Below are 16,752 nucleotides of genomic sequence, written 5' to 3' on the forward strand. Positions count from 1 at the left end.
GTATGAAAGTGAGATGAGAATAGATAAAAAGTATGTATATCTATTGAGTAGAGGTTATTGGTGGTTACTTAGTAGAAATCCCGCTCGCTCCTTATTGAAAATTATTTGAAGCAGTTTATATCATATTCATCATCAGCCTCTCGGAGCCCACTGCTGAGCAAAGGCCTCTTCTCGCATGGAGGAGGTTAGAGCACTAATCACCACGCTTGCTCAAGACGGGTTGGCGATTTCAATCTTATAATTTGAAATTATAAGACCAGGTTTCCCCACGATGTTTTCCTTCACCGTCCGTCAGTGGTGTCTAAATACCCTTAGAAAGTACATATGACTCGGAAAAGATCACATTGGTACTTGTCAGGTTTCGAACCCGCGCCCTCACCTATGACAGGCGGGCCTTCACCCTCCAGGCCACCACGACTTCTTTATATGCATATTGTATTCAATCCGACCATTTTTTACAGCTGCTGTGTATTTTAAATAAAAGTCTAAAGTGTATTTTAAATAAAATAAATAAAACTAAAAAGAACGCGTTAAAAATTGTACTAACAAGCAATTTTAATTACATATTGATACACCCTGTAGAGGACTAGAGATATTATTGTAAGGCAGTATTGAATTAAAACAATATATTTTTTCCAAATTAACTTTATTACCTATTAGTAAAAAAATAACAAGACAAATCAACTTAAATGTAATGAAACAAAAATGTATAACAAACATATCACTTTATATAGATTCATAGTAATTATGAGAATATTACCTTTTAAACCAACCGTATATTTATACTCTGTTGTCAGAAAATGCACATATTTATAATCTGTGGACATTTGTCAAGAACACAAAATCATTACACGAACAAAACAACGTAAGTCAAGTCACAATAAGATCTATAAACAATAAATCTCAAATGAAATTTAAAAAAAATATGTAAGTAAAAAAATTATATAACTCAGAAACAACACAGATATATATATTTATTTATTTATTTATGTCAAAATTATATAACAATTTCTGTTTTACAGTCTATGATAACACAGCTTTGAAGTCTTCCTCTTTATCGCGATGAGAATTTGAACTGAGATGAATTCTCATCGAGTGCACCGGCATTGGTGTTGATCCACACAGCTTGCACGCTAGGACGGTGTCGTTAGACACCAGCGACCTGGAGAAATACGTTTACATTATGAGAGATATAAAGATATGTTATATTGAAACATTTATAATGAATAAGCAGGATTCGAACCTACGATCTCCCTTAAGATCGTTTGAGTTGCTTTGCTAACTTAGCTATCGTGTCATACTGTTTGATAAAGTGGAACTCGATTTTCCAAAGAGTGTAGGTTCAAATCCTACTTGTAGTCAAGTATTATAAATGCAAAACATTAATGAATAAATATTCTTGAGATCTTTAGCGAGTATTCATTTACAAATATATATATATTTTGGATATACGACGCGTTATTTATTACTTTGAACTACATACGACGTTTCTTTTACTTTGTATCATCCGTGATCACGGGCAGACGAGATGAGAACTTTCATCGAACTCATAAAAAACGTTCAGGAATCCGAAAATATTAGTTTTATTTTAATATTATTCTTATCATATTTCATAGTTCCCAATACCCTCACCTGCTGACTCTCATTTTGAGGTCATCGTTGTCCCTCTTCAACGCCAGCAGAGTGTCTCTGTCCTTTGGGCGTAGTTCTAATGGCGAGTGCAATGAGTACACGACAGCTCTCTCAACCATATCCGGTATAGTGATCTCCAACAGCTCATCCTCCGGTATAGACTTCCATTCCCAGGCGTTAACAACGCTTTCAGTCTCACGGTGTTTCCGACGTTTCAGTAGCAACCTGAGGTTAATTTTTTTTTTAACAATTCCAAAGGTCAGATGGGATCGGAGGTAATAAAATCAACCGGTGACAGCTGGTTACATCGAAAACATCATGTCATGACTCGCAGATAATAAATTTAATGGCATATTTTTTTTTTAATTCTTATCTGCATGTCGTAAAAATATCATAATACCGACTGCAATCATATATTTAGTTGATAGGACTTTAAACCTTACGATGTCACGATTTTTTCTAGATATACAGTTTAAATTTTTCTTAAACAACCCAAAAAAAAAAAATACCATCTCTTAGGTCGTGAATAGTTTAAAGTACCCTCTGGTACTTTCTATTGAATTCAGAATTTAACAAAATGGCTACCATAATTTAAACATTATAATTTTGAACCCGTTTCACTGAAGTCAGTTAAAATATAACTAAAATAGTTGTTGGTAATATATATCACATTTTGTAAGTAGTGACTAGTGAGTGATTTAGCACTTTCACATATGAACTTTAGTTATAGTTAAGTGTAGAGCGGGGTTATTTGGTCATAGATTTAAATTTAGCGATCTAAACGGCTCGGACAGGCAAATGACAAAAATAAATCGCGATTATTTATTATTTTTTTGCCACACAAATAAATAGTTTAGTTAACATTGAACCCATAGCTTTGTTGGTAGTTAGTAGTTTTCTTTCCATACAAGTGATCCACTCGCCTCATCAATGTATGAGGCGAGTCTAAAATTTAATTCTGACTTAGAAATCTTTACCAATTGATGTTTACCATTGACTTAGTAATGATGATTTCCGAACAAATCGATGGGAATACCTCTTATTCTTATACTCTAAAAATTTTATAGAAATACCGCGTAATGTTTACCAAATTAATGCTATTAGTTTAAAATTAAATTTCATGGTAAATAAAATATGTCCGCAAAAAATATTCATAAGCTCACTGTTATTTTTGTACACAATTTATAAAGAGCAATGGAACATCTTATAAGAGATATTTTGTAAAATCGTTCACTGGAAAATATATATCGATATAAAAAATTATTACACCATATAAATATGGTTTTTGCATACATTTACGATATTATTAGTTTTTTTTAGTTAAAAATATACTGGTTATCAAAGTTCACATTATAATGGACGAATATGGTTCCTTTGTAACTCACTGCATGAGATCTTCTCGTATATACTTGGGCACGTTGACCCTTAGCTCGTCGTCCATGGCCGGCGAGTCCTGACCCTCGCTGCAGTACAGCATGTAGTCCATCAGGTGGCGGATATGGTTTACCTGTAGAGTAATGTCGGAAAATATGATCTAGAGATTAAACTGACCTAAGGCGGCTCTACTAACGATGGTTGTTGTAATGCAGTGAAAATAATGAAAATACACATATATGTATATTTTTCAATAATATAGTCGGTTACTTAGATTATTAGACAACACATAAATATATGCCCGTGTCGTTTGATATATAAATAAGGTTTCCGTGTGGTAACAAAACACAACTGTACAGGCAGTTGTTAACAAAACCTTGTTTATTAAAACTAACAGCTTCGTATTAGATGAATATAGCGTATTTTTTATCATCATCGTCATCAGCCTCTCGGAGCCCACTGCTGAGCAAAGGCCTCTTGTCGCATGGAGAAGGTTAGAGCATTAATCACCAGGCTTGCTCAAGACGGGTCGGCGATTTCAATTTTATAATTTGAAATTATAAGACCAGGTTTCCCCACGATGTTTTCCTTCACCGCCCGTCAGTGGTGTCTAAATACTCTTAGATAGTACATATGACTCGGAAAAATTACATTGGTACTTGCCAGGTTTCGAGCCCGCGCCCTCATGAGAGGCGGCCCTTAACCTCCAGCCAGGCCAACACGACCTTATTTTTATTTACGAGGGTTTAATGTTATTGAAATCGCAGCAGATTCACAATCATATTATTTTTACAGAAAAAAGATAAAGTTTCTAGTTTCTTTCTTTATATTTAAATAAAACAAACAAAATCATCATTCGTCAGCTCCGTCACGAGTATTATACAAGCCATCTGTATGTATATATTAATGTCCTTGTATGTTACGTAGACAATCCTACGTTTGTGTGTGTGACTGTGTGTGTGAGTGTGTGTGTATCCCACCAGTCCTATGTCCTCGACGGAGAGGTCGGCGTCCACATCCACCAGTAGGTCGTGTTCGGGGAAACGCGGCCTCCCAACCTCGTCGGAGCCGAGCCCGCACAGCACGCTGACGTAGCGGGTCGCCGTGCTGTCGCGACGGAGTTCCGCTCTGGAAGATCACGTCATGTTATAAAGGCCGTTCTGACACTGAGATAGCGCGAGCACCTACGACTTAATTTCCACCTTCAAACATATGAATTGACAGTCAGGCAAGATCCAGTCGAATTGAAAAAGGACCCGAAACACAATAAATTAAGTTATTGTAAAGTATTGAGCTTAAATGAAACTAGTATTATTCGGATTTACTACGCGGATTTTATTATTTAAAAACTACATAATCCCGACGTTTCGGTTACTTTGCAGCAACCGTGATCACGGGCAGACGAGGTGTGAATGTCTGTCCCTCGTGCCCGTGATCACGGTTGCTGCAAAGTAACCGAAACGTCGGGATTATGTAGTTTTTAAATAATAAAATCCGCATAGTAAATCCGAATAATACTAGTTTTATTTAAATGAATACTCGCGAAAATCTTAGATCTCATTAAGTATTGAGCTACTCACTCCGGACAGAACAGTAAGGCTATGATAGCGGGCAGTCCTCTTATATTTGGCATCAACGTCGTATTTCTTAGTGATAGCGTACTACTTGACGCACTCTGACCAACCTCCGCTGACACCAGCAACCTGCGATCACCTCATTACTACACACACTTGTTTTTCTCGCGACTTCGTATGCTTCAAATTATTAATTCAATTCATGCACAAATATACATGTGATTAAAAATTTTATAACCGAACGACAGCGGCATCTATAAAATAAAGTGATGAGCTAGGTTATAAAATGTTTTAAGAATCCTTTCAGTAGCATTTGAAAAGAAATAACACATTTATTATAGTTGGATTTGTTCATTAACTTTTGTAATTTAATCAATTTTGATCTTTATGTTAATGTGATATGGTTCAATGTAAGTTAACGTTACATTACCTCTGGTACACCTCCTGGGGCTCCGTGTCTAGGAGCACGGAATTCACTGAGCTCCACTCCACCAACACCTGCTTATTCCGGCTCGCGTACATCAAGTTGTGGAGAGACATCTCCAGTGGACTAGAAATATATATAAGTGATATATTGATGAGGAAGAGATAGTTGTGTGTATGTTACCGGAGATGTGTGTAATCCGTCAAAGTATACAATTCCTAAGATATGTATGTAATTTCAAAAATCGCGGGGAGATGTGTTAAATATATTATACTTAAACATTACACGTTTCCTAGGAAATATATACATTAAATAGTTTTTCAAACAATTTATACATTTCGTAAACAGTAGCGGAATTGTACACACTTCCTAGGATTTGTATACAATTCCTAGATTTCATACATCTCCGGTAACATGTATATACTTAGATTATTGAAGTACAGTTCGAGTTTCAGTTTCAGACTTGATTTTTTATGTTAAGCGTCACTTTAAGTAATGGTTTACAAAATGGCTGAACCCAGTAGTTGATATATAAATGTTGCCATTGCAAAATTACAACGGTTCAGTGTTGTCATTAATTGTAATCAGTCATAAAAATAATTTTAAGGACTACACGGCACGGAGGGGGCCGTTTGTAACAGTGTATCCGAGTTGATGTCCTCAAGATTTGGAATTTTCTTTAAGAGGAACAAAGTCGGTTTGGGCAAAGTTATACAATTGTAGATCCGTATTTGTAATATCTATGTTAAGTTCATTCAGTCATAACATTTTATTTGTATCACGGTTAAGTGATAGGATTTTTGTTGTCTAACTGTCTGTGTGTTCCATGCTGTCACGAAAACAGATTGTGTATTGGAAGTTACATATACAGATAAAATATCGGTAATGCAATAACAGAAAACAGAAAAACTGTTCCTTCATTAACAGCTAGTATTGAAGGTAGGAGCTATAATAGACAGCAGATTAATAAGAAAATAATTTAATATAGCGATTATTTTTTGGTGGTTTGTTTACAATTTCTTTGTTAGGTAATAAAAGATGTAATATAAATTAAAATAGTATTTCAAATATAAGGAATAATATCCATTAACCTGTACGGTCCTTTCAAACAGACATCTGATGTATATTCCCTATAGATGGGCGCTTCCACCTCCCGTAGTTGGGTAAAAGCTAGTTCGGTTTGTTCCTTGTTGTACGCACGCTTCTGCGCCAAATTCAAATCTGTGGCCATCTCCCTAAGGTCGTGATTCAGCTGACAAAGATAACGATCAAAATATATTAACAAAAAAAAATCACCGAAACCTGCCACATATCATATAACCTATTACTTTACCTTAGAATCATAGCTTTCTTCACAGGGCACAGCATAGCCCTTGTCCAGGAGTTCCTTGTTGATATTAATCTTACCGCCTTCCGACAACAATTCTATGGACACTACGCCATGGGCCACTGAATACACCTGTAATAACATATTTAATACGATTACTACATTATTTTGTTTGTAATAAATAGTTGAACAAAAAAAAAACTTAATTAATAGCGAAGTTAATATAGAATTGTATATAATATTGCCATTTTAACAAATTTTTGTGAGGGATCTCAATCTCTGGATATCTGAATGTTAAAACTTACTAGTCACGTTGTATCAATATCAGTCAGATATAAAAGACAAGTCTGTTAATCAGTTTGTTACGTACGGGCAGCATATTAAAAAATCAATGAACATCGCCGGGGCAACGTCGTTGTATGGATAAGATATCATATAACTGGTGACGCCGCTGACTCCGCGGAACGAGCACCAAGCCGTGTGAACCAGAAGATTCCTGATACCACACAGGCTATGGAATGGTATTGCTATTCTAACATCGAGGCAATCATGTAGTCTTAGGTATAGGTTATAAGTTTTAATATGTAATTCTTATTATAATATACATATAAGCAAGTTTCGTAGTTATCCTGGAACTAGTTCTCATACAGCCAACGTTCTAATATATGATATTTTTTGATACAACCTTCGCAATGAGCCGCCCTCTCCCCACCAGCTCGGTGAACATCTTCTGTGCTGGTTGTGACCAGTGTGTATGAGAGTCGAGCAGTGGTGCGGGAGCCAGCCCAGCCAGCCTGCAGCACAAGGCCAGCGGCCTGCAGCACACCTGCGGCAGGACGCGTATACTGCTGCGCGATACGCGACCTGCGCTGCCGTAGTCGATGTACAGCACCTGGAAATTACATTATAGTGGAATAATATATCACGATAAAGAAAATGGGAGGAGATAGAAAAAAAACTATTAGGAATATATGATTTATTTATATAAATATAACTGAGAAGAAAGAAAGTAAAACTTAGATGAGATTCAACACAAGATGTTGCAATCGCTGTAACAATTGGACCGACGATTATACAGGCAGTGTAAATTATTTTCATATGTTCATTACAGAACACTTGTAAATTACATACAGATAGTATACAATAAAAATCTGTCAACACGAGCCAGATTCGGGCTTACATCCTCAACAATAAGGCTTCTTTTTGCTACGACCAGGATATACCGAAGAAAATTTTCTATGAAATGTATTTCATTATTATCATCGTCTCCACCCTGTATAAACCGTACCTCTAACATATCTCTCGGCAGTATCCTAGTAATCCGTGCGCGGTACATCAATGTGGTGGTACCATCAGCGTACGGTGCTGTCACCAGATCGTCCACTGCCACATCCCCAGTGACAGCCAGAAGAGGTCTAGAGTTCAATGACCTCTGGATCTCCCGAAGCTCATTCCTGGTAGACTCGTCATCGTGTTGAACCCAGAACTTGCCTACGTTGATAAACTTGAAAAATATATAGAGTAATAACAATTAGAACAGCTCTAAGAGTCTTTTTATAAAATAATATCAATAAAAGTAAAAAAAAATATTTATAAAGTATTTTAACATATAAGGTGTATCAATGATAGCGTTTACAAATAAGTCATTAATTCAATGAAATTTGTTATTGAGTTAGCCTCATATATATCAGAATAAAAAGAGAACTCTTTTCTTACTATTATATATACATATATACATGTGTGTGTGTGTGTGTGTGTGTGTGTGTAGATAAGACACATTTAATTGAAACCGAACCTTTAAATTCCCGAACGCACCCGAGGCGACGTTAAGCGATAACATCTGGTTTCAGGTTTGCTCACTTTTACGCGGGAAAGTATTTTGTCGCGTCCACAATATTTAATTTTTCTTTGTAAATTTAATTTAACTTATTTAAGGTGTTTTTGTTTAAGATAATAATTAGTTTGTTCTAGATGAGGTTTCATTTGTTATTAAAAAGTACCTACTCGCTTTATAAGACATATATATATTTTTTAATGATTTTGTTAGAATCCTAAATATATATATATATGTGTGTGTACCTGAGAGATTTTCAGAGCGAAATGTGTATCGTCTATGTCCGGCAGACTGGGCACCATGTTGTTTAAATCCATATTAACTAATTTAGACTTCATTGCTTCTGATAGAGCTATTGCTTTTTCCAGTCTGAAAAAACATATATTTTTATATTGTATAGCAAAAGTATATAATGGATCAAATAAAGTTAATATTTCACAATGAAAGTAACAATGTTTGTTTACTTACGGTAACTAATTCTGTTAACTTATGGTAATACACATTGTTAACTGTGATTAACTTTATTGTTAACTTATGGTGACCAACATTTAAGTTAAGTCAGAGCTTAGAGTAACAAATTTTTATCGTTCGCTTATGGCCACTAACTTTGTTTACTTACGGTAACAAAGGTATCCTTATATCCATTTTAAGTTGTCTAGCTTTGACAGCTTTATATACAGGCAGCAAAACTTGACCGGGAATTGTAGGATCCTAGAAGACAAACATACAATCAATTTTGTCCTTAAATAAATGTACATAATATTTTTTTTACTTACACCTCCTTTATTGCCAGTTTTGGAGCTTTCATTGTCTTGGAATGTGAGGTAAATTTTTCTGTAACATTTTTAATTTTATTCTTTTTAACATGAGATTATTTGTATTAATGTATTTTATTCGGGTAGTACAGAACAATACTTACCAAGACACTTATATATATATAACCAATATTACGAATGCGAAAGTTTATGTATAAAAAAGTTGTATCTACCTGCTGTTTCTGTCAACGGTGACCCTGGGCTCGTCTCCCAGCAGCCTGTGGACGGCGGCTCGGACCGCGGCCTGGTATATCTCGGCCGGCTGAGCGTCCGGCAGACCGCGGAGGTACACCGATCCGCGCGGGTCCAGCCCACCCACGACCTTCACCGCGTCGCGCTCACGGGACTCGTCCGTGCTGGCTTGGGTGAAGTACTGCGGGTAGAATGCACCCGCTAGCACAACCTGCGAATTATGTCTATGTTTACATACTGTCAATTACTATTTAAACCTTCTTATTGCTTAGGTTTCGTTACATATGCTGAGAAATCCTGATATATATATTATTTTCTTTTAATTTTCTTATGATATTTATTTCTCCATCATGATACTCAATCGATGATAATTCATATTCAGTACCTTCAGTACCAGCGGTAGCTCCTGTTTGTTCCACGGGGCTGTCCCCTGCTGGATGCCCTCCCTCGAGAGCCTCGCCCGTATTTCCTTCACCATATCGTCCAACTCTCTCAAGGCCCTCACTTGAACGTAGAACCGACGCGCCCATTGCACTTCGTTGGTGCCTTGCTGCTTGAAATACTTCTGTTGGCGCAGATGATTCCACACCTGGCGACAAATTATGACTTGTGATTACTGAGACTATTTTATTATATCTATGTAAACTTATGTTTTCCATTACCACGCTATATTTTAATTATTTTCCCATTATTTCCGTTCCTTTGCAGCAACCGTTGTCACGGCAGTATGTAGTTTTAAATATAATAAAATAAAGCATAGCAATCCGAAAATATTAGTTTCATTTAAATGAACACTCGTGAAAGTCTTAGATGTCGGAATTTAATTATGTTCATATATGTATATAACAGGGGCGCGTTGACGAATTGAAAACGATACATTTACGATATGGCAACGCCGTATATCATAAAAATATGTGTTGTGATACCTGGCTACTGAAAGTTTATATAAGGACACATGACGTTGCAAGGTTTCGCTAGATGGCGCTTTTGATAAAAATAATATCAGAAAATAAATCTTGTCAGACCGTAAATTGTGAGTAAATAGTATGTAAATTCCTAATATAAATATATAATAATTTCTGATCAACTTATGATCTTAATGGACACGAGCCCGCGGACCTTGTAAACGTTAAGTAGGGCAATGCAATCGCTCGTTGAACCGTCGGCCCACGTCAGTTTAGAGTTGTAGGCGTTGAGGCGCTCACGGAACGGACTGCTGAATACATTCTTCACGGACAAACCGGCAGCTGTAATATAAAGACAACACTATAATACACACACACACATACATTGATTTTATATAAAATATATTAACTTAATTTAACATAGAATAGACACGTATTGTATTCTTTTTATTTTTTTACTAGCAATTCTTAGATATATATATTTATATTCCAAAGTAATTGAAAATGTATTATTAAAGGTCTTATATAAGAACTGGTGAACCGATATTGCTAAAACTGTACATGAAGATAAAATCTCCAGAAATAACTCCGGTCACTCAGTATTAAAACAATTTTTGTTATGCAAAAAACCCAAAATAGTTTTTCGGACAAAAAGAAAATCAGCATGTTTGATCTATAATTAAATTAGACTCAAAATTCCAATATTTTTCATATATGCAAAATTATCTTTTTAATATAATTAATCAAATTAACCGAATTAATACCCATAACAACAGCCTCTTCGAGACATCCGTATATATAGCCGAGTAGGATCAGCTTCGACACTCTCACGTCCAGGGGCAACTTGGCCATTATTCGTCCCAAGTGTGTTATATCACCGTCCGAGACACACCACTCCCCGTCCATCGTCTTCTTTAAAGCACCGACCTGGTGATGAGAATCAGTCATCACCATCACTGACCCCTCGTAGCTTCTATCAAATTAACACTCAATAACTTGTATAACAGACGAGATCAATATCATTTAGGTGCGAGAAATTACGCTAGCGATACTTTTTGGTCTGCAAACAGGGACTATTATCAAGATATACATACTTATACATATATATGGCTTCGGAATTTTATAAACATGGGCCTAACCTAACTTAAAACGAGAAAAATGAAGGGGCAAATTGTAAAACGACGACAATTTACAATCTTCCCTCGGCAATTTGTGAGCGGACATATTATACAAATTTGCTGTAACGTATATATATATATATATATATATATATGAACCTGATTATATTTGCCTTTATGGGATAATGGTAGGTAGATATATCGATTATTGCCAAAGTTTCCCCTAAAAATAAATATAAAACCTTTGTGGAGGGTTGTAATGACCATCATAAACTGACCTCCTTAAGCACCAATATGGTCCGATGTATGTTGGACATGTCAGGGGGGTCCATAGCCAGTGCGAGGATATCGCTCGGAGTACCCATGTCCAGCATTTTGGACAGAAGGACCAGACGCTCTAGAGGACAACGGATGATCTCTGGCTTGCATTCTTGGGGGAGGTTGTCCTGTATCATATAACATTAAACTATATTATCTTTGAACACCTTAAAACACTTGTATCGGAACTCTGGTACAAGAAATCCTTTTATATACAAAAGACTGCGAGGCCATTATTTAATATAATAATATAAGAATTAAGTCATATTAGCTCCTTCCAAAACCCCTATGCCTATACGTGACTCTTTGAATTTAGTATGAAAATGCACATTTTAAAACAAATTCAACTTAAAGCTGATGAAATTGCATAGGAATAACATTTCATCTAACTGATTTTTTAACTTTAAACCATCGATCGTGGGAATAAGGTCGTAAACAGTTTAACGTGGTCAGTTTTTAAATTGAACATTTACATAAAACTTCTCATGAACCAGCCTATAGACGCGGCCGTCCCTGACGCGGCCCGCACGGCCCGCACGCTGCTCGCAGTTAGTCTTCGACGCCCAGGATAGTTGCAGCGACGTAAAATTGGTGTTCTCATCGGCCACCAAGACTTTCATGAGACAGAAGTCGATAACTGGAGTGACAAGCATTTAGGCTCATGAGTATATCAATGGCAGGATCCCGGTATCAAAGAGCGGATATGCCGATAATGTTTTAATCTATCTAACACTGTTAAGTATTGTTGAACTTTTTGTAAAGAAACTTTCGCCTTTAATTTTTTTCTCTGGAATCCCCACTGAGATAATATAAAATATAATTATATAGTTGTCTGGAATAGAATTCTCAAAAAAGTAATACTATAAGTGTAATAAAAAAAAAGTAAATTCATGTCATTTATAGAGTATATAATATTACAAGAGCTGAAAGTTAAAAAATGAACAGCGTAAGCTAGTATTTTCAAAAAATAACATATATATATATATATACTTGAGTATGTAACGAGAACATAATAATTATAACATATATTTTTATATATGTTTAACTTTATAATCATTTCTAATAAATTGTTTTTAAAAACCGTCGTTTAATGTTTTTCTTATTATTATATTATTTAATGAGTTCAATTCTCGGCTCTCGTAAGTTTTTTTTTGTATATATTCAATTAATTCTATGGATATAAACTAAAAGAAGCTTCTCTTGAAAGTAACTTAATACTCAACTTCTCTTTATACTTCTAACATTTATAGTACTTCCATTTGCTGTTAGTTCATTCGTTAGACCTGTTTACCAGTACATAAATATAATAATAATAGCACACGGAAAACATAGATTATAATGCCATTGAAAATATTTATAACGAAATATATAAAAAAATGACTATGGAGATTCCAAATCCAAGATATTGTTCTGGTGAACGGACTATACAGGGTTGACAAAACAAACCTTTCAGAATTATACATTTATGTATGACATAATTAATTCAAAGTTGACAAGCGCACTATTTCTTATTAAAAAAAAAAATCAGAGTGTAATTATAAGATCGAATGATTAATCTATACAATAAATTCTGTTGAACGTATCGAAATATGAAACATTAAAACAATGTTTGAGAATTACAAACATTATTAAAAAAAAAAAATACAAGTATATAATCTGCATCGTAATAAAACCGGTTAAGACGGCATTGAATATCTTTACTGTACAATAACTTATCAAGTGTAAACTTGCTTACAATTTCACAAATGATATATAAGTCTTCGGTAGTATAGTGGTCAGTATCCCCGCCTGTCACGCGGGAGACCGGGGTTCGATTCCCCGCCGGAGAGAACAACTTTTTTTAGCTTTTTGAACTTATACTTTTTTTTATCATATTTCCGAATATAATTAACATCAATAAAAAAAAATGCACTTTATTTCTCCGAGCTTTTGTTTATAAAGTCAAATTTTATAAATCGAAAAGTTCAAAACTGGTTCATTATGAATGATCTTGAATTAAAGAAATTCTTCACTGAATTTTACAAGCAGAAAGCAAAGTAAAAAAAAAATTACAATCAAATAAACAATAAAATCAAAGTATTAGTTCGACAATATTATTTGTTATATATATAATGATATTGTATGTATGTATGTACATAGTAGATTGTATGTACTCACCATATTTAATGTCTGGTACAGTGATGGAACTCTCAGCTATGTTTGTAGCTAGTATGATCTTCCTGTGTCCCGGCGGAGCTCTTTGGAATACTCTCACCTGTTCATCAGCTGTGATAGTCGAATGGAGCGGCAGAACCCACCATTTGTATGAAGAACACTCTTCGTCACCCACTTTCTTCCTGAAATATACATTAAAATTTTAAATAAATTTCTATAAAAAATGTATTTTGGACACCAAATTGCATTTACTAGTCATCAAAATCAGTCCGTGGAAAGGTGTCACTGGATTAAATTGATTGCTTCCATATTTTTTTTTTATTATAGATATTTATAATACATTTAATTATTAATTAGGCTTTTAAAGAGGGATAATTGGGGATTTATAAAAATCAATAACTAATTTCTAGTTCTTTATTCTGATTACATTGCTTAAGACAATAGTTTTAGTATTTTTATTGATTTACCTCAGTTCAATGTCCATTAAAGAAGCATATAGCTCTTCAATTTCATGTATGCCCGGCAGAAATATAAGTACTGAGGGCAGGTCTGCCTCCGACCTGTCACTATACTCCTCTTGTTTATCAATATGTTCAAACGCATTCACCAGTTTAACGACAAGATGGTACATTGGCGGCAAAATAACTGGCTCATTAGATTTAGGTGTCGATTGTTGTAAGATCTGCAAAATATTTGTTTCATATATGAAGTTTTTATAGGATTACTGGAAAAAAAATTTTTGCTATGTTATCTTTTAATTCATTATTATATATTTCTATAAGGTAAGTATTAATTTTCCTTGTGAGTGTTTAAAAAATATATATAAATAATATTTTTCTACCAATAAGGCTATTAAATATAAAATTACTCACAGCTCCAAACTTTGTTAAGTGATTCAAATAAAATGTCTTCACAGTGAATGCAGGTTTATCATTTGTGACTTTCAAACATGAAGACATTTGCAAACCAGCTGGTGTTGGTATCAAGAAATAATCGGCAAATGCTCTACAATTGAATGTAGCAGACATTAGGATGACTTTGACACTTGGTGATACTGTGTAAAGTAGTTTTTTAACTACCAATAATAAAAAATCCATATCTTGCCCCCTCTCATGTACTTCGTCCAGCACCACATGTGTGTATTCATTCATATTTTTAGCATTTACTGTAAGAAATAGTGAAAATTTATGTTGAAGTTGGTACAAATATTTAATTATTTTTTTTATGTACTGCAAAATATTTGTATTAACAGTTCTGATGGTAGATTTTTTAATAGCATACCAAGTTTTTGTAGCAGTACTCCTGTTGTAACATAATGTATTCTGGTATCATTAGATGTTCTGTTTTCAAGGCCCACCTGGAATTATGAGTTAGGGATTTTGTTGATATACTATCGCATTTTTCTATTACAAAGGATATAATGATTTAATAATTGTCTACATATACTTGTCTTAAAAATATATGTATGTGATAAAACCTGCCTGATATCCAACAAGGCCTCCCACATCCCAACCCCTTTCTTGAGCAACTCTTCTCGAAATGGATATAGCTGCTATCTTCCTTGGCTGAGTTACCACTATTTTACATGGCTTCCTATTATTATATGCATCATCTAATATCCATTGTGGAACTTGAGTGGTCTTCCCACACCCAGTGGGTCCTTCAATTATTACTACTGGAAATGCTTTTATTCTATCTAAAATCTAGGATGATATTAACAATTTATATTTTGAGAAGATTTGAAAGGATTCAACTACACTTAATAATATTATTTAGTTTAAAAAAAAATTTTCTTACATCGTCATGATAGGCATTGATAGCTAAGTTCTTTGTGTCTTCTTTCATTTGAAAGGAGTATTTATTGTAAACTTGTGTCATGGCCTCTTTGGTCAACGTCTCCAAGTTTTGAAATGACGCACCCCATGATGATAATTGTTCCATGGAGTCTAAACCGCCTGATATACTTTGGAAATTCTCACGCTCTCGCTCATTCTAAGTATTAAAATATATTAAACATTATTACAAAACTTACAAAACTCATAACCACATACATACTTATGTTTGATAAGCATACCTAGGAAGCACTTAGTAAAATTAAATAATTTTTAATAATATAAGATACCTTCAAATACATTTCAGTTTCTTTTAATTTTACTTCACGAGCATAATCAGTACCACTAATAACAACTGATTGACGATGTTCTTCTCGTCTATTTAAGTCATTTATAGGATCATCTTTTGTAATCCTTTGCCCACCGGTAAGAGGTCCACGCAACTTGATTACTTGAGCATTTGACGGGCACGGATTGTTAAAAAACGCTTTAAGTTCTTCCATGCTTAAACCACAATAGCTTTTAAGGATGGTATAAAGTTATCCTCAGCAGGCAACCAAGATAGCCCAATAAGCAAGTATTACCCGCTACGCGGGTACTTCAAAATTTAAGTATGAGCGACTTGACAACATAAACAAAATATATTTAAGTGTCTGATCCAAAGACAACATTTGTCTATAGCTTAAATTTTTTAGTGTTGTAAACTTAAGTATCGATACAAAATCTACTTATGGTTTACGTCGGAATTATCTTGTAATATAATGCATATTTTCTAAAAATAACCACAATGGGTTATTTTTACAAGCCCAAAAATAAATTACCGATTAGAATAAAATTGGCTACATTTTGGTGCGTCCTGCATTTCTATCTATGAATATAAATAACTTGTTTTTTCCCGCGACTTCATCTGTGTCAGTTTCAGAATTATATAAGTATATCCGACTAATCGATATCCGTCCAACCTTAGAGGTAGTAATTTACAGATTTTGGATTTTATTCACTTTTTTTTTCGATTGAACGGGATGAAAAGTATTTTATGTCCGTCTTCTAGTTCCAAGCTATCTTCTCAACAATTTTTAGCGAAATCCGTACTCGTCTTGAGTTACAAGTAGTGTTACTAACACGATTTCTTTAAATATATTAATAAAAAAAAATCTCTTCTCGTAACAAGTTGGAAGTGCACTCAGTTATAAATCAATAAAATGGAATTATGAATAAGATGCCTAAAATCGACTTTGTCACATTTTTAAAAA

At 34.5% G+C, this 16,752-nt stretch overlaps 1 protein-coding gene and 1 non-coding gene across 2 annotated transcripts; one reads left to right on the forward strand and one right to left on the reverse strand.

Annotated features, from left to right (window-relative positions):
• Window positions 1–967: 967 nt before the first annotated feature.
• LOC116772978 (probable ATP-dependent RNA helicase spindle-E) lies at window positions 968–16,123 on the reverse strand. The gene is made up of 26 exons (XM_061528467.1): window positions 15,790–16,123; window positions 15,465–15,659; window positions 15,149–15,370; window positions 14,949–15,024; window positions 14,540–14,832; window positions 14,135–14,349; window positions 13,671–13,849; window positions 11,987–12,150; window positions 11,474–11,641; window positions 10,842–11,004; window positions 10,292–10,419; window positions 9,558–9,761; window positions 9,154–9,383; window positions 8,942–8,999; window positions 8,785–8,876; window positions 8,411–8,534; window positions 7,620–7,835; window positions 7,017–7,223; window positions 6,338–6,463; window positions 6,096–6,256; window positions 5,011–5,130; window positions 4,587–4,709; window positions 3,987–4,134; window positions 3,018–3,139; window positions 1,633–1,857; window positions 968–1,162 (listed from the first exon to the last, which is right to left on the reverse strand). Exons 1-26 carry the CDS (start codon window positions 16,000–16,002, stop codon window positions 1,024–1,026), a joined length of 4,311 nt encoding a protein of 1,436 aa, XP_061384451.1. The 5' UTR covers window positions 16,003–16,123; the 3' UTR covers window positions 968–1,023.
• Window positions 13,271–13,342, forward strand: Trnad-guc (transfer RNA aspartic acid (anticodon GUC)). The gene has a single exon. It is a non-coding gene; the product is annotated as a tRNA-Asp (tRNA).
• Window positions 16,124–16,752: the final 629 nt, after the last annotated feature.

This window comes from Danaus plexippus (assembly GCF_018135715.1).
Source record: "Danaus plexippus chromosome 18 unlocalized genomic scaffold, MEX_DaPlex mxdp_20, whole genome shotgun sequence".
Lineage (NCBI taxonomy): Eukaryota > Metazoa > Arthropoda > Insecta > Lepidoptera > Nymphalidae > Danaus > Danaus plexippus.